At 40.7% G+C, this 23,535-nt stretch overlaps 2 protein-coding genes across 8 annotated transcripts in view; one reads left to right on the top strand and one right to left on the bottom strand.

The window, feature by feature from the left end:
* Nucleotides 1–19,632, bottom strand: part of STN1 (STN1 subunit of CST complex) — a 33,571-nt gene extending 13,939 nt beyond the window's left edge. For 2 of the 6 annotated variants that reach the window (XR_009764025.1, XM_061636082.1), the window contains exons 1-4: nucleotides 18,985–19,146; nucleotides 10,411–10,654; nucleotides 5,704–5,799; nucleotides 3,851–3,922 (exon numbers count right to left, since the gene is read on the bottom strand). Coding sequence is in view for 5 of the 6 variants with exons in the window: in XM_061636082.1 (XP_061492066.1) it covers nucleotides 3,851–3,922; nucleotides 5,704–5,799; nucleotides 10,411–10,543 (301 nt within the window). In the remaining variant the exon portion in view is untranslated. The other 4 variants (XM_061636086.1, XM_061636084.1, XM_061636083.1 and 1 more) reach the window with 4 other exon arrangements.
* Nucleotides 19,292–23,535, top strand: part of SLK (STE20 like kinase) — a 64,173-nt gene continuing 59,929 nt past the window's right edge. Inside the window, exons 1-2 of one of the 2 annotated variants that reach the window (XM_061636080.1) lie at nucleotides 19,292–19,715; nucleotides 20,086–20,919. In XM_061636080.1, coding sequence (XP_061492064.1) covers nucleotides 20,770–20,919 — 150 coding nt within the window. In that variant the 5' untranslated portion in view covers nucleotides 19,292–19,715; nucleotides 20,086–20,769. The remainder of the gene's footprint in view (nucleotides 19,716–20,085; nucleotides 20,920–23,535) is intronic. The other variant, XM_061636081.1, reaches the window with a different exon arrangement.

Raw genomic sequence — 23,535 nt, 5'->3', positions numbered from 1 at the left:
TTGTTCTTTTAGTGTGGCAGCACCTACGCTGTGGAACTCCCTGCCTATTGACATCAGGCAGGTACTTCCACTGTATGCCTTTCAGTGCCTGCTTAAAATTTTTCTGTTTAGACAAGCCTTTCCAGACACATAAATGTTCGGTTTTAATCTTTTTAGTTAGCAGCTGTTTTGATTGTTTTAAATATGCTTTAATCACTTGCTTTTCAATTGTTTTATTGATAATTTTAATGTTTTTTGTAAACCTCTTAGAGGTCTTTACATTCAAGCGGTATATAAATTTTGTTAAATAACCAAATAAATACCACCCCAGACGTCCTCCAGATGTTGTTAGATTACAACCTCCACCATCCCACTTTGACTGGGGCTAAGGAGAGTTGCAGTCCATCAACATCTGGAGGGTACCAGGCTGGGGAATGCTGCCCTTGACTATGGATGTGGCCCAGCAGATCAAGTCTTTATTAATATGTATCATTTTTATTCAAATATATGTAGAAAGCAGCCTGGAGCGCTGACATTTTTCTTCATCTTCAAGCTATTGGCAGATGACAACCCACTTGGTGGTGTCCTAGCGCCACTCAAAAAGCAGTCTTTTAGACTGAGTTGCTTCCTGAAACATTAACCCCTCTCTTAAAAGGACAAAAGTGTGTGTGGTTAGTTTGCTGTGATGGCATGTTCCAAACAGGAGTCTTTGCACCACATACATATGTGTCATATGAATATGAAACGTTCAATACAGCTAGCAGTATATTCAAACCTATCTTGTTCAGCTGACTGATGAACGCAGGAAATGTCTGTTTTCAGGAAATGTTCCTTTAAATCTTACCAGTTGTAAAAATGCATCTCCTTCCCAACTATGAACCTATGTATATGTAATAACAACACTGTTCTTGCCCATTTAATACAACTGATGAATATAACTTTGCTCATGCCACAATACACTTAGTACTTTTTAAAGTGTCACTGGACCCTTGCTCACCTTACAACAGATTAATAATGCTACTCTTTTGAAGTTCAGACTTGAACAACAACAACAAAAAGAAACTTCCAAGCACAAAATAAAAAACAAAACTTCCCAGCAAACCTCACTCTTAAGAAAAAGGAACCTTAATATTATTAGAAGTAAAACAAAAGCTGCCTTTTGGAGCCTGCCTAGGTACAAATACCCTATGACAAAACTTCATGCTTATTGGCTCACTATTTAAAGTTCAATTTTTGATCCTCAGCAGCATAAACGTTAACGGCAGCCATCTGGAAAAGTTGCCTGCCGTGAACGAATTGCCAGAAAAAGCAGGCTACTAAATATTCTGTGTCCCTTTTGTGGACTTGAATTCCTCTGCCATTTTAGAGCTAAGCCAATTGTAAAAGAGGTGACTTCTACATTAAATAGTATCAGTTTTTCCTGGTGTAACTGAGCAGCTTTTTCCAGAGACACAGCCATGTTAATCTGTTGCAGCATAAACAAGAGTTTTGTAGCACTTTAGAAGAGTATTAATTATGCCACAATATGTTTACTAGTCTTTAAGGTGCCTCAAGAGTTTGCTTTTGAGCAGACCTTCAAGTTTTAGGTTTTTTATATATTGTTTGGATTTAGTGTTGACAATCTGCCCTCAACAGTATATTACCTCAAAGTGCTTTTCCCAGCTACTTTCAGAGAATCAATGGATGGGGGAAAAAATGCAAAGCCTTGTTAACATGTCCTTAAAATCTGCCCTTATTCTCTGCACATTGAAAGTCGCCGGGACAACAGCAGGCAGTAGTAATGATTGTGTCCCAAGAATGAAACAAGCAAAGCGCAGCAACTGAGTTCAGAACAGTGGATTCCCAAGACAAAGTCTCTATATGATTAAGTGCTAGTACATTTTTGAAAATGTTTTTGTGGCCTATTTTGTGGCCTATTGACGGGGGGGGGGGAGAAGAAGAGGGGACAGAAATCTGGCCATGCTATGTAGTAGGCATTTGTGGTAACAAGAAAAATCACCTGCACTGAAACATGGGAAAAAGGTGTATGGTTTTTTGTGGGAGGTTTGCAATCAAACACTTGGCCCAAACATGCTCACATCCACTTGCCCTCCTAGAGCCAACTATTTGTAATCTGTGAAGATATGCATAACTTTCTAAATACGAACAAGAATTCAGATAATACAGTCACATTTTAAAATCTGTTATAACTAGTGTTCAGAATAGGATACAAGATGCGTAAGACAAAACAAAAATATCCACACATATGGAAAGATATGCAAAAAAGATAACCGTGCCTGTTGCATTCAAGACAGCCTGCTGGGTCTCAGCTCGTTTAGTTCTAACTGGAAAAGAGACCCATTTGTGAATAATATTATATATGATTACGGCAGCAAGATTATTATATGCACAAAAGTGGAAAATGGAATCAACACCAACAACGGAAGAATGGCTATTGAAATTAATGGACTTAGTAGAGATGGATAAATTGACATGTTTACTTAGAGAAAAATCGACAGATACATTTCTTAAGGAATGGAAGCCTCTCTTAGACTTTTTGTTGAAAGATAAAAATGAAATGATGATAATGGGATTTGACGATTAATTAAGATAGACTATGGAGAAAAGTGATTTTGTATGTATTAAGGGACAGGTTTGATATATATTATATATTTATAGCTGATCTGTGACAAATCGGAAGTCAAATTTTTTATTTTTATTTTTATTTTTATTGTGTTTTTTGATTTTGTTTTGTCTGTTTTATGAAAATTTAAATAAAAATTATTGTAAAAAAAAAAGAAAGAAAAGAGACCCATTTGCAAAATGCACATACAAATCGCTTTCACCAAGGACACTAAGAGCTACAATAAGGAGGCTTCTCAGGCAGGTGTCTTGAATCAGAAACATCAGCCAGGTAGGAATAAGAACCATCCATTGTAACTGAAGGGATCTCTTTTATCAGTCGTCACTGTGTACCTCCAGGTTGTTTTGGGTTACCAGAGATGAGATGCAGACAAGAGGTTTGCTTACAAAGAGTTAAAATTTATTGAGTAACTTACAGCATACAGCCAAGTAGCCCAATAAAAGTGGAACAGCCACACAGCTCTGCAGTAGCTCGTGTCAGACTGAATACCCCATTGGGCACACGCAACATTTTTATAATATTGAAGCTAGCACGTGACATACAAACATGATTACATACAATATTGGCATGGTTACATACAGAAATGATATTTTTCATACATCAAACATTACAGCATAGCACTGATCTTCAAAAGCCAATTAATTGCTAAAAACTATAGGAAAACTCCCTGGCACTCTTTGGCAAGCTATATGTTGGCTATATATCTCTTTTAACGAGCAACTCCCATCATTGACCGTACTTTGACTCATTCCACCTGGCTAACAAGCCACTGCTCATTAGCCGTCCCTTAATTTATTGCCCTCCTTTGAGAATCTAAGCTGACTATGAAACATCTTATCCTTGAATATATGCCAAATGGGGCCCCTTTGATGCCTCTCTTACTAACAAGGTACATTCCCAGCATCATACTGAGCAGGTCATCATGCCCTTGACCATCTTAGGCTTTCAGGTGCTTATGAATGCAGGGGCCTGAAATGGGGAATACAAACCTCCAGGCTAGCTAACACATATTGAATCCCTATTGATTAACTTAAGGCTATAATATCTTGCTATAGGCCTCTTCTTGCTGCTATGAGCCTCTACTTGCTTGCTGGAAATATCAAACTGGTCCAGGGTATACAGTCACAGTACAACAATGTAAAAAAAACAAAACAGGAAACTGGCATAAGCAGTTGAAAACAACCCTGATTTATACTAGTAATTATTCTGTAAATTAAAAGGCAAGCAGCTACAGATCTGAATGATTACCTGAAAAAGATTTCTGTTCTGCCAAAGGATTTTTCCAGCAGGTGCAGCTTATAACTCCTGTGCCATCATCCACTAGAAAAAATGGTTTATAGAACACAAGTCACAAACATTTTTGCTCAGCAATGACTTTTTTATTTGTATTCAAGAGGCAAAGTATCTCTCAAAGCTCTCACAATTCTACCTCCCCTCCCCTGCATTACCTGAATAAATGTCTTGCTGCAGCAGACTGAATGTATCTGACCAACTCTACACATCCAATGTAAGAAACACAGAATACCTCATTCTCTGAAATTCTTCCTCTTATAGCTTTGTTTCTGGGAGTAATGCAAGAGCCTAGATAATGAAGAGGTGGGGGAAGACTGAAGACAAAGAGACTATCTGAAGTTAAGCTGGGTTATGGGAGTGTGGAGAGTAAAGGAAAATGACTCTTTTATGAACTGGCATTGTGGAGACTGGCAGGACACCTTCCCCATTCCAAGATCAAATTATTATTTTCATTATTAATGTTAGATTCCTAACAGCTCTAATCTATCCTAATTTATTAAGAGACTGATTTTTAGTTTTTAGCAGCACCCTCCCCAGTCCCACCCCATTCAGCGCTATTATCTACAGAAACACAATTGCTATATAGGGGTTCTTTCCTGAAGCATCCAACACCTATGTCTCCCAAAACTGATACAAGAAGAATGAGAACAATTTCTGTTTGATACATAAACTGATGAACAGGGACAAGACAACATATTAGCTGAACAGAGATCACAATGGGAGGATGAATGAAGGCACAGAAATCCTTAGGAGCCCTCACAGTGAGTTGTCAACTTTTGATATCATCTCAAACCAGATATTCACAAGGAACTGGGCATCCATAATTTCTATCCAAGCCCCTCTACCACTTTTAGGAGGCTTGTGGCATTATTGGCCTATATTCTTGCCATTTTCCTTTAAGTCCCCAAATCAGTTACTAACCCCTTGGCCTGATGGAGCACTAGTCTTTCCTAGGTGAGTTTGTGCTGGAAACAGCTGTGCATCATTCAAGGCTTGCAACAAGCAGCCTCCTCTGCAAAACATTAATATAAATAAAGTTTTCTGTACAGAAACAGGAGAGCAATCCACATGTCCTCCTTTTTGCAGTTTCTCTCCTTAAACAGGAGTGCATCATGGCTCACTAGGCTCAAGCGCATGATCCTGCTGATGCAATACTTGCCAGTTAGATCCTCAGCTGGCAGAGCCTTGCCTTTGAATTGGAAAATGTAAATGGAAGTTACAACTTATTTTGGCCAAGTCAGCCAGACTGTGGCTGAGGGAAGGACAAGGAGAGGCAGCCTGGCAAGAAGCCCAAGGTTTAAATTAAGAACAGTTTAAATGTGTAGAGAAAGATCAATGGACTCAAGGGCAAGCAGGAGAGCAAGGAGAACAGGAAAGAACAGTCCTTTTGCGACGTTCACTAGGATCACTGGTGTGATTATGCTCTGTCTTCATAAAAGGTAACATGAAGGAAAAGAGAGGTATGACTGAGGACAGATAGGAAAGCACAGCCCCTCTCTTCACCATATAAGGCAGAAGCCCCAAGAACTACATGAGCATTTGTCCCCAGGAACAGCCAATCATGCACCCAGCAGCTCACTCTCTGCCTTGGGCAAGTCAGCCTGATTGCTGGAGCAAAGGGAGTAAGAAGCATGCAGCCTTACAAGTGCCATCACAATGATTCAGGTGGTCTTTTGAAAAAATGGCTGACTCTTCAATGACCCAGACATTCATTCTGAGAGAAGTGGAAACCTATTTCAAGACACTATTGGGCAATAACAGGGAAGAAAAGAGAAATGAAAGAACTAGCAGGAACAAGAACGTCTTACCTCCGTAAGTATGAAAGGCATCTCGTTCTTTGGTTAGAACCACAGTTCCAAGAATGTCTACCTGCCTTATTGGATGTCTGTTGTAAAAAAATATACCTAAGAAAAAAGGAGAAAAAAGTTCCAGTTTCTAATTTTTTTTTAAAAAATCCTCTATTTTGTACTTCCCCTTGCAACATCACAAAAGTGCTTGCTCACAGCTTTAGCCAGCTAATAGTAACTTCAACAACAGTTCCACACCACTAATGTCTTCATACTTTGAATCAAATAATTGAAAAATGTAACCACTGATAATATTGGTCAAAGGATTGCATTCACGTCTATCAAATTATGCCAGCAGGCTGAATGGTGTTATCATCCAGACTTGGATTTGCATTTATTTATGCAATGTAGAGAATTAAGATTACACTGGAAATGTGCTGAGCTTGACTATTCATGCCTTCAGTCTCATTTATTAAACTTGTTCACCCATCATCCCAATGATCTTTTTCTTAACTGGGGCAAGACAGGAAGTAACTTACTCTCTCATGTCAACACTTTGTGAGAAAGATTCCACGCATATTTCTCAGATTTAGGCCGCAAGCCTGAATAAACTTGCTAGGAATAGGAGGGACTTACTTCTGCATAAATATGCATGCGTTGGATTAAGTAATTCAAAAGTTAGCCGTAAACCTTTCAAGTTATTTAGGTCCCATTCACGTCTTATAGCCTTCTCCACACAGGGCCATCTTGTTTGAGATTTGACTAGCAACACCAATTATACAATTCTGCTGCAGTTGTAGTACAGAATGAGTCCTTGAGAACATTTTAGGGGGGTAAGTAGCAACAGCATTATATAGGAAAGCCCTGAGGGAATCACAGATATTTAAACAGAAACTAACTGATTGGTTAATTTCACATCACAATATCCAAGCTCACCCACTAGAAAAGTAAGGATTATGAGCAAAATTTGTTTTTTCTGACTTTCTATATCTCTTAACTATGTTAACGCACATGAATAATTTATAAAACAAAAGTGATTAAATTCATTTTTCTGCAGAAGGTGTCTTTTGCCATGGAATTTGTTTCTGGCTTACTTTGTTAAAGAACAAGGTGAAGGGTTAGCATGTACCCTATTTAAATGGTGTTCTTTTGCAGGTGACAAGTAGAGAGAGAGACCTGTGTCCCCCAACACTATTTGTTTTGGGTCTCAGGATCAATGCATTTAGAGACTACTTTAAATTCTCCCCAGTAGTTGGTATCATCACATTGTGAGTTGTTTGTGTGCCAACAGCTTACGATATGATGTGACAGTATTTCTCTGTGGCAGCTACTCCATATTCTCCAGCTTTGCCACTCAGTCATTTCAGAAGAGAAGTGAGGTCCCTCCTGGATGGCAAGGAATTCAACCTACTTGCTGACAGGAAGATACTATATCCCTTGTAATATGACTGTACTTCAACCAGAGCTCTGTTTCTGCTACTTGTTGTCAGGTCATATCTCACATGATTACCACCAGGACAGCTTGGCCAGAAGAAAACTTTTGTTTTGTTTAGTCTGATCCATTTTTATGACTCATTTACTATTTACCTTTATGCAAGAATCTAAGGATTCTCATGAGTAAAAAAGGACAACTAAAAAGCCAGTCGAAGACAACCTGGAAAGAGATATGGGCAATATTTGTTGGAATAGAACAGGAAATCAAAGCATACAGCGCCCAAAAATGTTTCAGGGAAAAGTAAGGTGTGGTGACTTGTGATAAAAAAAAAGTAATGCAAGGCTGCTTAGAAAACAGCTGTCTCTCCACCCCATCCCTCTATGTACTCAAGGATTAACATCTCGTTTCTGTTTCTTCGTGTCGTGGTAGTAAGGAAGAATTACTGTTTTATTTTTTAAAAAAAGTTAATCTTATGTCTTTTTTAATTAAAAGCCACGGTTGAGCAAACTCCAGCATGTTCTTTACAAACCTTTCCTGCTTTCCCTTCATGAAAACTGTGGCATTTCTTGCTTGCTTGACAAACTCCAGATTCCTTTAACAAACACTTCCTGGTCTGTTTTGTCCTCCAGTAGTTTAAGTTTCTATGCTTCTACAGGACCTGCTAGGAAGGTGAAACTGACAAATGGTTTCTCTGGCTTTTACATTGTGATCACCCACAAAATGTCAAAACCATTTGCTATTCAGCAGCTGGATGGTAAGGAAACAAGAAGTTCCCCTATTATGGTCTCCTTGAGCTTTCTCTGTACTAACCTGACTTGACTGAAGTAAAGCACATCTAGCCTGTAGGTGAGGTTAGATACCTAGAAGATCACCTCATCCTGTCTACCCAACCAAACACTGCATTCTGCAGAAGGGGGCATCCTGCAGATACCATCCTATCAAGAGGTTCATTCTGCACCTCTGCAGAATTAGGTCTTTAGTGTGGTGACACTTACCCTTTGGAACTCCCACTACATATCAGACACGCACCTTCTCTATTGCCTTTTTGGTGCCTGTTAAAGACATTCCTCTTTCAACAAGCCTTCTAAAATATTTTTCACAGTTGGTATAGGTCTTGGATTTGAATTGATTTTATGTAGGTGCTGTTGCTGTAAGCTGTTTTCATATTTATACTGTTTTAAAAATTGTTTTCATATGTATCCGTTGTTATATATGTGTTTTCTGTATATATTAATACGTTGTAAGTTGCTTCAGGATGCCTCATGGGAAGTGATTCATAGTAATAATTACAATGGAAGTAGCCAAGTGTGCAACCTGTTCCTGCAGAAGATTCTCCCCTGTCTCCACCCCACAATAATGACTGTTTAGGTCACTTTTGCACAAAAGTTTTACATAGCTAATGGACTTACATTTCTGATATTTTGCATTGTTTTCTCCAGCCACACTCCCTTTTCTTATTTGTGTTTGTTGGATGAGCTGTATGTGTTATTTATGCTTCCCTCACACTGTGGCCATACGTGAATCCCAAAGTATTGCGTGGTTCCTGTTTTCCCCTCATTGATTAATATCCATATATAATCCAGAACATGTATTGGCTTCATAAGCACAACATGCGTACCACACACTAGAAGCATATGCTGGAGAGCATGGTAAAGAAATTAAAAAACAAGGCAAGAAACTATGACCAAACGCAGAATGTTAACACAGACAGGAGTACTGGGGGGGAGGCGGTAAGAGATATTCATGCTGAAAAGTTAATTTAATTGTAAGTCCTTAAAATTACTAGTTAACAATTTTTATTAGATCACTTGGCCACCCAGAGCTAAAGTCAGTTACAACAAGGTTACATATCTAGTTGCTTGGAAGCAATTTTAACTAGGACTGACAAAAATGGGACAGGGTGCTTTCTGCAAAAGCTTGCATCAGCTATGAGAACTCGTGCCTCCTTGGCAACTTCTCAGGGAGTACAAAAAGTGCACTCCTGTGCATTACATCGGTGGCACGGAATGCTTTCTACCATCTTCGTTTGGTAGCCCAGCTACGTCCCTATCTGGACGGTGATGACCTCACCTCTGTTGTTCATGCTCTGGTAACTTCTAGATTGGACTACTGCAATGCGCTCTATGTTGGGCTGCCCTTGAAGATAATTCGGAAACTACAGCTAGTCCAGAATGCAGCGGCCAGACTGTTGACGCGGACCAGAAGGTCCGCTCATATAACACCTGTTCTGGCTTGTCTGCACTGGCTCCCTATTTGTTTCCGGGCTAGATTCAAAGTGCTGGTTTTGACCTATAAAGCCTTACACGGCATGGGACCGCAATACCTGGTGGAACGCCTCTCCCAATATGAACCTACCCGTACAATGCGCTCAACATCTAAGGCCCTCCTCCGAGTGCCATCTCATCGAGAAGCTCGGAGGGTGGTGACTAGATCTAGGGCCTTTTTGGTGGTGGCCCCCGAATTGTGGAACAGCCTTTCCGATGAGGTGCGCCTGGCGCCGACGCTGCTATCCTTTCGGCGTCAGGTGAAAACCTTTTTATTCTCCCAGGCATTTTAAAGTGTATTTTAATCTGTTTTTAAAGTGTATTTTAACTGTACTTTTTATGTTGTATTATGATGCTGTTTGCTTTTTGTTATTTGTTTGTTTTTGGTTTTTGACTTTATTGTGTTTATTGTAGTTATATATTGTGCTGTTTTTATCTCTTGTGTACACCGCCCAGAGAGCCGTCAGGCTTAGGGCGGTATATAAACGAAATAAAATAAATAAATAAATAATAAATAAATAAATTACCTTCATTCTTGACTGGCTTAGTGACATTGTCACATAGCCCAATCAGTTTGGTTTATGTGATAATGGGATGTCATCATGCTCCCTGTGCAATTCTTGATTTGTTGTGATCACTTCTCAGAAGCAGTCCCAGTTGGAAAGAAAAAAATTCAACTGATGCTTAAGCAGCTACCAACTACAAGCAAACTGCCAATGAAGGAATGCAGGGAAGAGGCATTCTGGGAATGTTTTACCTTTTCAGAAAGCACTACTTTTCACTGAAAATGTTGATGGGAAAACATTCAGTATATGGTAGACTGAGGCCAGTGAACCCAAGCAAGGACTGGATTTATGTGTTTCCGACTACCTGAGGAAGGCAAGCTTGGCATACACAGTAAGAAGGGTCCTTTCATTTTCTCTTTCAGTTGACTTTTGACCCAGATTGTCAGCCACTATAGCACAGTACAGTTAGGTTTTTCATTAAAACCAGTGTTGTTATGCATATCATAGCAATCTCGTCACTCACCTGGAATCTGTTTTGATTCTTTCATTTCTTGTATATCTTTAATATATAGTCTTGCAAAGGCTGAAAAGATGGGATCCAATCCCCATAACAATGAGGGGACCTCTTCTTCCGATTCTGTGGCTGTAGCAAACATTCAGAAGTGACTGACTTGGCTCCACGATGATGTATCAACCAAACACAAGCACAGCTTCTAACAGAGTGTTTGCAAGATGTAGTCCAAGATCCGCAATGAGAGTCAAGCAACCTGCAATGTTACCTGAAAGGTTAGCACAAGCGGGAAAATTCAGGCAGCTAAAGATTTGTCACAGTAGGCTTTGCCCCCCACTGCCCAAAGTCCTACACCAATTTAGAGTTGCTATTTTCCTTGCTGACATTACACTATTAGCAGCAACTAGGACTACAACATCAGTTATAACATAATGACTACTTTCACTCTCTCCAGGGCTTTCTCTTAATTAGTTCAACCCTGGCATGCACAGCATGTGTTGCACAATTCCTCCTGTGACCTATAGTTTGTACTTCATGGGGTTTTTTTCCTAATAGGAGAAAAGACTTGCCACTAGTTTTTGTTTGAAGCACTCAAAAGAAACATTAATTAAACACAGATTTGGGAGTACCATTTCCCCTATTCCACTTCAGTCTTTGGACCCTGCTTAGTTTGACCATACTTTGAGTGAATAGTTCAGATGACATGGCATATAAATACATTATCTGCTACACCTCAATAATGCAGTTACACATATATGAACTACAGAAGCATTGTTTGACTGACTGGGCTGCATACAACTGAGTAATACTCAGAGCAGACCCATTTTTAGCCAATGGACTTTAATTAAGTCCATTAATTTCAATTGGTCTACTCTGTGAGTTATTCAGCTAGGTGAGGAATTTTATTTATTTATTTTTTATTTGATTTATATCCTGCCCTTCCTCCCAGCATTAATTCAATAATGTGTTCATCCCTATGAATTCAATAATGACATACATAATGACCTGCCATGCATGCATTAGTGGCATCAATTAAGCATTATTTAGGTCAAAGGGATAACGAAGTAGCTTTAAACCCACTAGTGCTTTGAAAACTTTGTATGATTAACAGTCCTATGACTAGCTTAACAGAGAATGTGTAAATTTGTATAGTTTTGGATAGTCAGAAAATTACCATGCAGTGCAACTCTAGATTAATGAAGCAACTGCAGAAAGGCCAACATAATATTAATGTGGTATACCAGAAATTAGATCCGACAATCTCTCTCCTGCTACTGGGTAAGCTTGCTGAACTATCCTTGAGTATACATATATTAGGATGGAGAAGATGTGAATGTAGAACACAACGAAAGAGACATATGAAATATATAGAATATAAACTTAAAGGCAGAGAAAAGATCAGAGTGAAACAAGTAAAGGAGTTGGGATAAATATATGGGGGAAAATAAGCCAAAGAGCAGATGTTGCAAGACAAAAGAACTTTAAGAGCCCTGCTGCATCAGATCCAAAGGCCCATCTAGTCCATCATCATGTTCTCACAGTGGCCAACCAAGTAAGTGCCTACTATTGGAACAGTACAAACAGGACCTGAGTGTAACAGCACTCTCACCACTTGCAATTCCCAGCAATTGGTATTCAGAGACATACTGTCGCTGATTGTAGTGGTATAACATAGCCATCTTGGCTAATAGCCACTGATACCCTTTCCCCCCAGAGTTTTGTCTAATCTCCTTTTAAAGCCAACCAAGCTGGTGTCCATCATATTGTGGCATATAATTCCATAGTTTAACTATACCCTGTGTGAAGTTGTTACTTTTGCCTGTCCTGAATCTTCCACCATTCAGTTTCTTCTGTAATACAGGCACAGAAAGGGGGGGAAATTCTCCACAAGATGCATAATTTTATATCTCTCTAATGTGTCATCTTATTCACCTTTTCTAAACTAAAAAGCCCCAAATGTGTAACCTGCTCCTGACCCCTGATCATTTTGGTTCCCTTTTCTTCACCATTTCCAGCTCTACAATATCCTTTTTGACAATGACAAGAATTGTACACAGTATTCCAAGAGTAATCTCACCATATATTTTTATAAAGCTATTGACATAGTTTCATCTCTGTTTCCTTTCCTACCTATTCCCTACATGGAATTTGCCTTTGTCACAGTTACCACATTTTGGGTCAGGGTTTTTGTCGAGGTATCTACCACAACCTCAAGGTCCTTTTCTGACCCTAACAGTGTATAAATGAAGTTGGGATTTTTGCTCAACGTGCATCACTTTACACTTCCTTTCACTGAACCACATTGCAATTTTAATGCCCATTTCCCAGTTTGGAGAGATCTTTTTGGAATTGTTCACTATTCATTTTTGCTTTTACCATCCTACATAATTTGGTGTCATCAGCAAACTGGGCAACCTCACTGTTCATCCTAATTCCAGATCATTGATGAACATGATCAAGAACATTGGTCCCAACACAGATTCTTGGGGAACCCATTGTTTAGACTCCATTGTGAGAATTATCAATTTATTTCTACTTCCTGCTTCCTGTTCATTAACCAGTTACTAACCCACAAGAGGATTGGTAACTCCTGTTATCCCCCAGCTGCCCTAAGTTTACTCAGGAGACTTTTCAAAGTCCAAATAAACAATGCCACCTGTTTCCACATGCTTGTTGACACTTTCAATAAACTCTTTAAAGTTTAATGAAACAAGACATCTTTACAGAACCCCTGTTGATTCTTCAGCAACATCCATCGTTCCATAAGCTTGCCAACTTTATATACTTAATAATATTTTCCAACAATTTACCCAGAACAGACATAAAGCTGTTATTTCCACCCTAGCCAGTTCAGCAACTCATTGGGCCTGCAGAGATATGCTTGAGCTGGTCACAGAACTAATGAATGAGCAGGAATTTAAATCTAACTCCTGAACCATAAAGCAAGAACCCATTCTAACTCACATTTTTATTTAACATGCAATCCCATTTTAAGAATCTATCCAGGATAACTCTTAATTCCTTAACTGACAACACATTTTTTCTTTTCCAAACAGCTGAGTAACTGGCATCATCTGAATAAGGAAGAGAAACTATATGGCACCGAGGATCTTTATTTGTCCCAGTGGGCAAGAGAGTATAACCCCATTAATCATCACATGCATCTTATTGTTCCATTTATAATTCTTTTTGTTATTAGATGTCAGTAATTGCTGAGTTTATATATGTTTTCATCATTTGTCTGCTGTGCTTTAAATAAATCTTTCAAATCTGATATTGGCCCTTTCTAACCAGTAGCTCACTAGGGCAAGCTTAAGAGAGCTAAATTTAAAAACCTGTTTCACTACATTTACAATAAAGCAGCAGAATCACCTCACCACACATTTGACTTTGGCTTGTATCCAGAGTAGCACTAAGTAAACATCATGTCAGCACAAGGATTTATACTTGTGCAATGCACCTTCCCCCCTAATCCTCTCCCTGCACATCCCCTAAATCTGTTCTGGGGGTTCCCTAACCCTCTACAGTAGATTTGGGAAGGGTGCAGGGCACACAAGGAGAAGAAGAGGGAAGCCCTCTTATGCACCATTTGCACACAATGGCTTGCATAAATGAATATATTTCCACACAGGTAGGCCTTACACATGCAAGCATCCTTCCCCAATTTTCAGAGGTAAGCACAGTGTAAATCAGGTGTAGACATATTAAGATGTACACACACATACCATTTCAAAACAAACTCATCATCACCAGCATGATCTTGCTGCTTTCCCATGTGCTCAGTGTATAATTTGACATGAGAATTTGCCTTTTATTTTTGCCTAAAGCCATAATCAAATTAGAAACTGAATAATGGTTCGTATATGTAATAAGAGCAGTCAAGAACAATCTTTAATTGGAATAAACTATTTGAGATTTTATAGCTCACCTACATTCCGAAAAGTCTGAAAAACAAGATTATGGAGAAGTATGTTCAGGTTTGTAAGATGAGAAAGTGGAATAGATTTAAAATCTGGAAAATATTCCACACCTTCATCCATTAATACCTTTCTAGTCCTCCTTAATATGTGAAGTACTGAAAATATTAAAGCTATTTAGAAAACCAAATCAGCTTGTGCTTTTAAAAGCTTTAAAAAAAATGTTTTTAAAGTTGTTTTGTTTTGGTGTATTTTAGGGTCTGTTTTTATGGTGTTTTGATGTTTTTAGCACTTCTGTTTGCCACCCTGGGCTCCTGCTGGGAGGAAGGGCGGGATATAAATCAAATAATAGATAAATAAATAAATAGATAATGATTCTGGGAATGGTTTAGGTTGCAGCAGTTATCCAATTTATTAAGTTGCAACATCATTAAATGCTATTCTTTCCCTTTTTATTCTGCCTTTCCTTTTCCCAGAAATAGACGGTGGCGCCAACTATGTTGTTAATGGGTTTGGTCTGCCAACTGATTACACCATTCTCAACAGTAGTGTGGAGCTTAGGTTGTAAACCTTGGACAAAGGCAGCAACAATGGCTTGAGGGGCAGTCTGTTCTGCATCCTCCATGCTGGGGCGTCGCTCAAAGACATCTCTCAAATGTTGGAGTAAATCTCGAGGGTTTTCAGTGTCTTGTTGGGTACAGGATTGTGTTTCTGACCAATCAGTTCTCTGTGGGCAGACTACAGGGATTGCTTTGAGGAGATTCTCTAGGGCTTGGTTGTAAGCACCAGGGGTGCCAGGAGCTGCATTCCGTGGGCAGCGGGCTTCAGTTAAAAGATGTTGCAATGTTTCTCTGGGCAGAATACCATGAAGGAGTTGAGTTATGTCAGCCGAAGTTGGTCTATAACAGTTAGTTATTAATTGTAATTCTTCCCCAAACCTGTTAGGATCTTCCCTGATCTTGGGCATGGTCTGACAAATATGATGAAGGTCTGCTGCCGACCATAGTATGTGTACGTCTTCAATGCTTCCAGTACCATCTGGCATTTGCTGCAATGGAAAATTGGTACTGTAAGGAGTGTTCACTCTGGTCTGAGAAGGGCTAAGGAATTTATCAGTGCAGGAACCCTTTTCTAAATTAGTGAACCTGACTTCAGTTGGAGTAGCTCCCTGACCAACTGCCCATTTTCTGTGTTCTGGGGTTGTTTTAGGACCAGTGGTAGAGTCCGATTTTGATTGTACCACCAGGACTGGAACCAGAATGGGTGAGTCAAATACCGGAGCCAAAACCAGTATCAGAGGGGCTGGTAATGGAGCAGCAGGAACACACCAGTCCAGTAAGTCTTCCTCTTCACTTGGTAGGGGTGGGTAAAGCAGCAGTGTGGGCACACACGTGCAGGCTTGTGCTGCATTCCACCAAAGTATCCCCAACCTTGCCATCTCTGTGCCACGGCCATTCCGCCCCCCCCCCCGTATCACTGCTGACCTCAGACATCAAATTATTGGAAGAGTCCTGGCTATATTTCTCTCTCTTCACCTTTACGAGGAAATATAAAGCACACAACAGAAAGTACTTTACCACTGATTTATTAAGGGGTTTGGCTCAATTTCTTTGGGGGAAGAACCGAGAGTTCATGAGTTGTCAAGGACTACCTTCTTTCTTTTCTTTCCCCTCTCCTCAACAGGCGAAGAACTGACTCCAGTCAGATAATCGTGGTATTTTCTTTATTTTTTTTAACCTAGAAGATGGAGGATGCCCAGTCTTCAAAGCGTTGGAATTTTGAAGCTATCATCCATCAAGGAAATGGAAGTGGCAACCAAGAGATCTTTTGTATCTTTAAAAATTGTGCAGGGGGGAGGGAGAATTCCACCTTGTGGTTTTTCCTATTACAGGGTTGCAAGAACACCTGCACTTGGCTGACTTTCTCTTCTCCTAAAGATACAGGATCAGTCTCAGATACTGAACCTGGCAACTCTACTCCTCTCCATTTTTTTGCCTCTTTCCTTCTCTCAAGCTCACTCATTGCCAGCACACAGAAGCTCTGCTTCAGGCTGGTTTTCTTTCCCTCTTTCTTGCCTTTGCCTCCATTTTAGCCTTAATTCATTTTTCCCCACTCCGCTGTGCGGCTCCAGCAATTGACATTTCCTTCAGCTCATTTATGAATGGCAGCAGTAGGTGCTGCTAAAACAAAGCCTCAGGCTCTCCAGGGGAGGGAAAATAATTGCTCAGGGTCAGCTCCATGTGGACGGCATGCAGGGAGAATCAACACATGAAGCTATACAAGTTTCAAGCAGGTCACCAAAATAAAATGCTCTTATATAGGGGTTTTAATATACAGCCACAAGAGTGGCTGTATACTATAGCCAGCAGGGATTTTTCACATTCCGCAATGTTAAATTGAAAATACCCCCATGCCATTCTGATGCTTCCCATAAGCTCATTTCAAAACAAAACCTTACAAAACATATAGTCCTGAACTCAGAAATGCTTGCTTAACAACCCTGTCAATTTTCATGGCGATACACAAAACAGTCAAAGAGAATCATACACAAAACAGTCAGAGAGAATAAAGAGTTCAAAGTCTAAAAAGAGAGGGGGAAAACCCAGAGACCTTTTGGACTTTTTTCTCTGAGAGTTCTCATAATCTGTTAAAATTCATTAAAAATCAGCCATGTTCACAGAGTACCTGTAATCCTAATACAGACTTGACCCATACTCTGACCATCTTCTGCAGTTTAAAAGTTTAAAAAATGCCTAGCTGATTTTTAATTAATTTAAGAAATTTTGGCTGGAAGCCAATGGTAGCACGGGGCATGCACAGTAGGAACCAACTGTCAGTGTTCTAAAAGCCTAACAACTGCTTGGCTTGGCTAATCAGGGGACCACACCCACACCAAACTTTGATTTCACATGAGACAGTCATAGCTTCCCTCAGAGAATCCTGGGAAGTGTAGTTTGTGTTCTAAAAGCCTAACAACTGCTTGGCTTGGCTAATCAGGGGACCACACCCACACCAAACTTTGATTTCACATGAGACAGTCATAGCTTCCCTCAGAGAATCCTGGGAAGTGTAGTTTGTGAAGGGTGCTGAGAGGAGACTCCTGTCCCACTGAGAGAGCTCCAGTGGCCAGACTGGTTTAACAGTCAGCCACTCTGATTGAAGTCTGTGAGGGGAACAGGGCGCCTCCTAGCAACTCTCAGCACCCTTCACATACTACACTTCCCAGGATTCTTTGAGAGAAGCCATGACTGTCCAAAGTGAAATAAAGGCCTGGTGTGGATGCGGCCAGGGAAAGCTTTGGTTCAAATTTGGCTGGGAGGCTACATGTGCCTGATGTAGAATAAAAAGGTGGGGGAAAGCCTGAAAAAGAATGATACTGTTTACAATGTTTTGCTTTTGGAAAGGAAAGGGGCTTCCCTTCTGCCCAGTGCCCACCCACCCAATGTCCTCCCCCTCCCCTCCCTGCCCCTTCTCTGGGTCAGTGTTGGACTACAACCTGGGAGACCAGGGTTTGAATCCCCACACAGCCATGAAGCTGACTGGGTGACCTTGGGCCAATCACTGCCTCTCAGCCTCAGAGGAAGGCAATGGTGAAACCACCTCTGAATACGGTTTACCATGAAAACCCTATTCAAAGGGTCGCCATAGGTGGGTATTGACTTGAAGGCAGTCCATTTCCATTTCCAAACATGATTGCATAGAAATAAATCCCATTGAACTCAACAAGTATGCAAATGATCAAACCCACCCTCCTATCCCCTCCCTCTTACCCATTCCCTCCCCCTCCCCCTCCCCCTTCCAATCCCCTCCCCCCTTCTTCTCCTCTTCCTCCCCCCTTCTCCTCCTCCCCATGGTCAATTTTACCTTTCTTAAGCATGATTGCACAGAAGTAAATACCACTGAACTCTATAAGCATGCAAATGATCAAACCTGCCCTCCCCTCCCCCTTCCTTTGCCCCCCTCCAATATGCTCCTTCTCCTTCCCACTCCCACTCCCCCCCATGGTCAGTTTTTCCTATCCTCACCAAGATTGCATAGGAGTAGATCCCATTGAACTCAATAAGCATGCAAATGATCAGACCTGCTTTTCCCCTCCTTCCCCTCTCCTCTCCCTTCGTCCTCCCCTCCCCTCTTCCTTCTTCCTCCTTCCTCCTCCCCCCCACTCCAGCCCTCCCCCCTATCAGTTTTACCTATCCTAAGGATGATTGCATGGGAGTAAATTGCACTGGATTCAATAAACATGCAAATGATCAAACCTGTCTTTCCCATCCCTTCTCCTCCTGCCTGCTCCCATCCCAGTCCTCCCCTCCCCCTCCCCTCAGTTTCACCTATCCTATGCATGATTGCAGGGAAGTCAATCCCATTGAACTCAATAAGCATGCAAATGATCAATCCATTCTCAGCAACCTTGGACAGGATCCCATTTCTTCCCTCCAGGATTAAAAAGCAGGGAAATTCACTAATAGGCAAAAAACCTTGCGGTTTAAGAACGTACCTATAGCCCACAGATATTTCTATCAAATTGGGTAGCTGTAGTGAATGCACCAGGGGAGCAGAAGACCTGAACTCCTCTCTGAGATATTGTACTACCCTACAAATTGGTCAAAATGCAAACACCATTTGGGTTGGTCTTTCACAGTATATATATTGGGGAGAGAGAAAACCTTACCCTGTTCTTTTTAATTTCTTCGATAACAAATCTACACAGAAATCGCCAACAACAACCTCACATTAACTAGCGAAAAAGAAAGCAACACCTTTAACCACCCCTTTTTTCACAGAGTTACAATCCCCACTCTCTCTCAGATCTACTAATGGGCTTGGATCTCTCTCTTTACCCGAACTCGTCAGCACTTCCCCATTTGCTCATAGAGCTCAGCGCACTCTTATTGGCTCTCCGCCTTCAATGGGGCGCATTCCCTGGCGTCACACGTAAAGGGAGAAGTAGAAACCGGAAGGAAGTTTATGTTTGGCGGCAACGCTACTTTTTTGTGCCCCTCCTCTTTTTTTATTTGGAAACCCGGCTACCGTAGTTAGGGCGAGCCGGGGAAAGAGGTATCTGGCGGAACTCGAGTACAAGCGCGCATGCGTAGCTTACTGCAAAGCAGGCATTGAGGTCGGGAGTGGGGCGGAGGTGTCCCAGCGAGAGAGAGTTGGGAGCGGGTCTTCCACAGTCTGTCGAGAGTGGCTGAGGGGGAGCGTGCGCCGCATGACGGTCGTTGAGAGAGGGAATTGAGACGCAGCCGAGCTTGGGGAGGGGGGGACGGAGGAGGAGAAGAGGAAATCGGCACAAGAAGGCTTATTGCTCTGCCCCGCCCCCACAGAGGAAATGGGAATACAGAAGGCGGCGGCAATGCGTCGCTCTCGGACCGTGTGAGAGATTCAATTCGGCTTCTACAGGTAGGCGGCGCCTTTATTCGCGTCTTTTCCTTCCCCTCTTCTGCCCCCCCCCGAAAAGGGTGGGAGTTATGAGGAGGCAAGTAGATGCAGTTTTCCCATGTGAAGAAATAGGTCACTCTCCACCCCACCCACCCTCCTCTCTTTTCCACACAGATTGCGGGAGGGGGGCGTCTTTCACACCGTCCTTGTAAGTTGGGTGGCTCCACTTTATTCCTCTAAAACTCTCATGGAGCCCCTCATGCCTTAAGAAAACACCATGATTGAATTTGAATTATTAAGGGGTTTGGCTCAATTTCTTTTGGGGAAGAACCGGGAGTTCATGAGTTGTCAAGGACTACGTTCTTTCTTTTCTTTCCCCTCTCCTCAACAGGCGAAGAACTGACTCCAGTCAGATAATCGTGGTATTTTCTTTATTTTTTTTAACCTAGAAGATGGAGGATGCCTAGTCTTCAAAGCGTTGGAATTTTGAAGCTATCACCCATCAAGGAAATGGAAGTGGTGTCCTGAAGTCGTGCCTATAATCTCTGCTGCTAAATAAGTAATATTGGGGCAGCAGGATTTGAATACAGTTATTTGCCTTTTTGTAGCTTGGCACAAGTATCCTCCACCAGATGTTGATTGCATCATTGAAAATACGATGCTTGGTATTTTTTCAGCCCCCAAACATAATTGATGGCAGTAGACCATCAATGCACTATTTCTGGTAGCATTATTGGGGCCTTACCATCTGCCGTGGTGTGATTATGATGAGCGAGAAATTAGTGATGAAGCAATCCTTTGGCTATTAAATCTAGAGTGAAAGACTTGAAAGAATCTGTTGCACCTGACATTGGATTATTGTATACTGAATCTGAAATCTTACAGTGAAAAATTGTGCCCTTTTCTGCTGGCAGCATCAGATTTCTCACATGGTATAACAGCCGCAGTTTTCTGCCTTTTATCTCTTTGGATCATACAGTAAGGAAGAACAATTGCGGGAAAGAGCCAAACTGCTGTATACTTAATCTGAAGGGGGTTGGTTGGTCAGTTTTTGCATTAGTTAAAAGACGTAAAAATGTCATTCTTTAATTTTCGTAAGATCTTCAAGTTAGGAGGTGAAAAGAAGAAGAAGCAGTATGAGCATGTCAAGAGAGACTTAAACCCAGAGGACTATTGGGAAATTATAGGAGAACTTGGCGATGGTGCTTTTGGCAAAGTATTCAAGGTAAGAAATATTGTTTTCCTTATGGGGTAGTATTGTCCTGAAATATATATGTTTAAACACTGTCGTCCTCTAGAAACTTGCAAACTTCTCACAACATTATAAAGATTCCATTGTCCTTAGAATGCTCTTGGTGGTTCTATTTTTTTACATCTTATGGCAAAGATGATGATTTTTCTCTTGGTCATAACTTATTGTCACAGTTCGGCATAGGAGTCAGGATGCTTAATCGCTGCTTACAGTAAGGAAAACAGAAGATTGGAAAGTCTTGGATCATAGTCTTGGACCACCCATTTTACCCCTTGGCTAATGCAAAGTTGTTCCCTTTGTCTGTGGTTTGTTGGCTTGGTTTTGCATTTCAATTCTAAAAAATAGACAAACTTCTTGTCTACATGCGTTGGATTCTCCTCATGTGACCACTCTGTCAAAATGCAAGCATTAAAGAAGTTTTTGTCAGATGCATTTTGTTATAAAAATAGGAGATCAGTGTTTTATTCAACACGGCATGTTGCTAAAAAAAATTGAGTGTTTTTCTCTGGATTGGAATTTTGTTTGAGTTTTTCATATAACATTGTTTCTCTACAATTTCTGCAAAGTGCTGTTTATCACTTAAGCTTTTGTCCTCTAAAAAAGACAGGCTGTTTTCTAAACATTGGGTTTAGCAAGGTCTGTGTAAAGTAACTCTGAAAAGGAAGAAGCCCATGCTCATAACTAAATACTGTCCTATACATTTTGAGTTTCACATTGCTTGATTTATGGTGGGTGGGGAGTGTGTGATACGACTTTTGAAAGCAAAACAGCATTTTAAAGCATTACCTCATCAGATAGTAGAATTGGGATGTTTGCGTAATAAGAGATTGATAGGGCAAGTACAAAGTGTGTTGAGGGGAAAAACACAAAGGAAGCAGAATAGTACAATTTCCAAGCATGTCTTTTTTAGCTCATAGCTTCACTATGGAATTGTCTCTCATAAGATGTAATGGTGGCCATCAACTTGGATGTCTTTAAAAGTCTATCACTGGCTAGTAACTATGATGCTGAAGGTACTATGCCTTTGTATACTAATTGCTGGGAATTGCAAGTGGGGAAGAATGTTGCACTTGGTTCTGCTTGCAGGCTTCTCATAGGCATCTTGTTGGCCACTGTGAGAATAGCATGCTGGATTAGATGGTCTTCAGTCTGATTCAGCAGGGCTTTTCATATGTTTCAGTAACTTTCATTTTGGTATGGGACTGAGACTTCCTTGTTAACTATGGTAAATGACATATTCTGGGAGGCAGGGAATTGTGATCCTGCTGATTCTCCTGAACATCTAAGGCAAGACAGAAATATTGTTGGTTGGTAGTACTCATGATCTTGAAATGGTTATTTACCCTGTTATAGCCTGGGTTGGACTCTCCCAAAGCATCAGGCTCATATATTTTGGGGGTGCTCTTGGATCCAGCCACTTATGGATGTGCAAGTAACATAACTCTGGTTCACCATCTTGTGCCCTTTCCTGGAGAAATCAGACCAAGCCTCAGTCATTCATGCTTTAGTCACACCCAAGTTGGATTACTCTAAAAGTACTCTACATGAGACTCCTCTTGAAGAGTTGGGAAACTTCAGTTGGTTTGGAAGGCTGCAGCCCAAGGGTTATCTGGAGTTACTAGGAATGTTGTTGCACCAACTTAAAGGGCTTCTGATTTCTTTGTAGGCTTAGGTTGCAATCCAGTACATGTCTACTCAGAAGTAAGCTCCATTTGGGTTCAATGGAACTTACTCCCAGGTAAGTGTGTATTGGAATCCAGCCTTAATTTCAAGGAGCTGATTTGGTCCTTAGATGTCCTACATAGCTTGGGGAAACCAGCTGGAACTTTGCTCTTGTTCTGAGCCTTGCTTTGCTTTCCTTGTGTTGATAGAGGTGCAACTGGTGGAGACAAGAAAGGGTCTTTGCTATTGTAATACCCAGGTTATAGGATGATCTCCTGGAGACTAGTCTGCCCCTTCATTATCTCCTTTCAAATGATGGTTTATTTCAGTGGGCATTTTTTAACTGGGACCTTGTAAATTGTTTTCTCTCTGCTGTTTTGTTGGATTGTATTATATTACTGTGTTTTTGCACAGAACCCCGAAGTGTAAATTGTAGAATAAATGAAACTACACTATTTGTGCTTTAACTTTTTGTTAGTATTTTATTCTCTTCTTTTAACTCTTCCAAATTCACTTTTATTTTCAAAAATTATCATGGAGAGATATAGCAGTGGGATAGGGGCGGAAAAGCAATAACCTGGTTATTGTTGGACTCCATATCCCAGCAACCCCAGTCACCATTGTCAATGGAATGATCAGAGTTCTAATCTAGCATCTCCTGGAAAGCCATAGGCTACCAGTTCTGATACAGCATTTCTGTGGAACTTTGATTTAAAAAGTGTGACTTGTATGTTATTTTCAGTAATTAGGAAATAAGTGTTACTGAAAATAACATACAAGCCACAGTTGGAAATAAGGGTGGTTAGGATTATACCCTTGAAAATTTCGTAGTCTAATTTCTTGACTGAAATAAGCTTTCATATTCCTGAATAGTACAGAAATCTTGGATTCTCTGTTCAATTCAGTAAGGTAGTATGATTCATGACA

The sequence above is a fragment of the Rhineura floridana genome, chromosome 7 (genome assembly GCF_030035675.1).
Source record: "Rhineura floridana isolate rRhiFlo1 chromosome 7, rRhiFlo1.hap2, whole genome shotgun sequence".
In the NCBI taxonomy this organism is placed as follows: Eukaryota; Metazoa; Chordata; class Lepidosauria; order Squamata; family Rhineuridae; genus Rhineura; species Rhineura floridana.
Note: the sequence above shows the minus strand (reverse complement) of the source record. Positions and strands in the feature narration are given on the sequence as shown.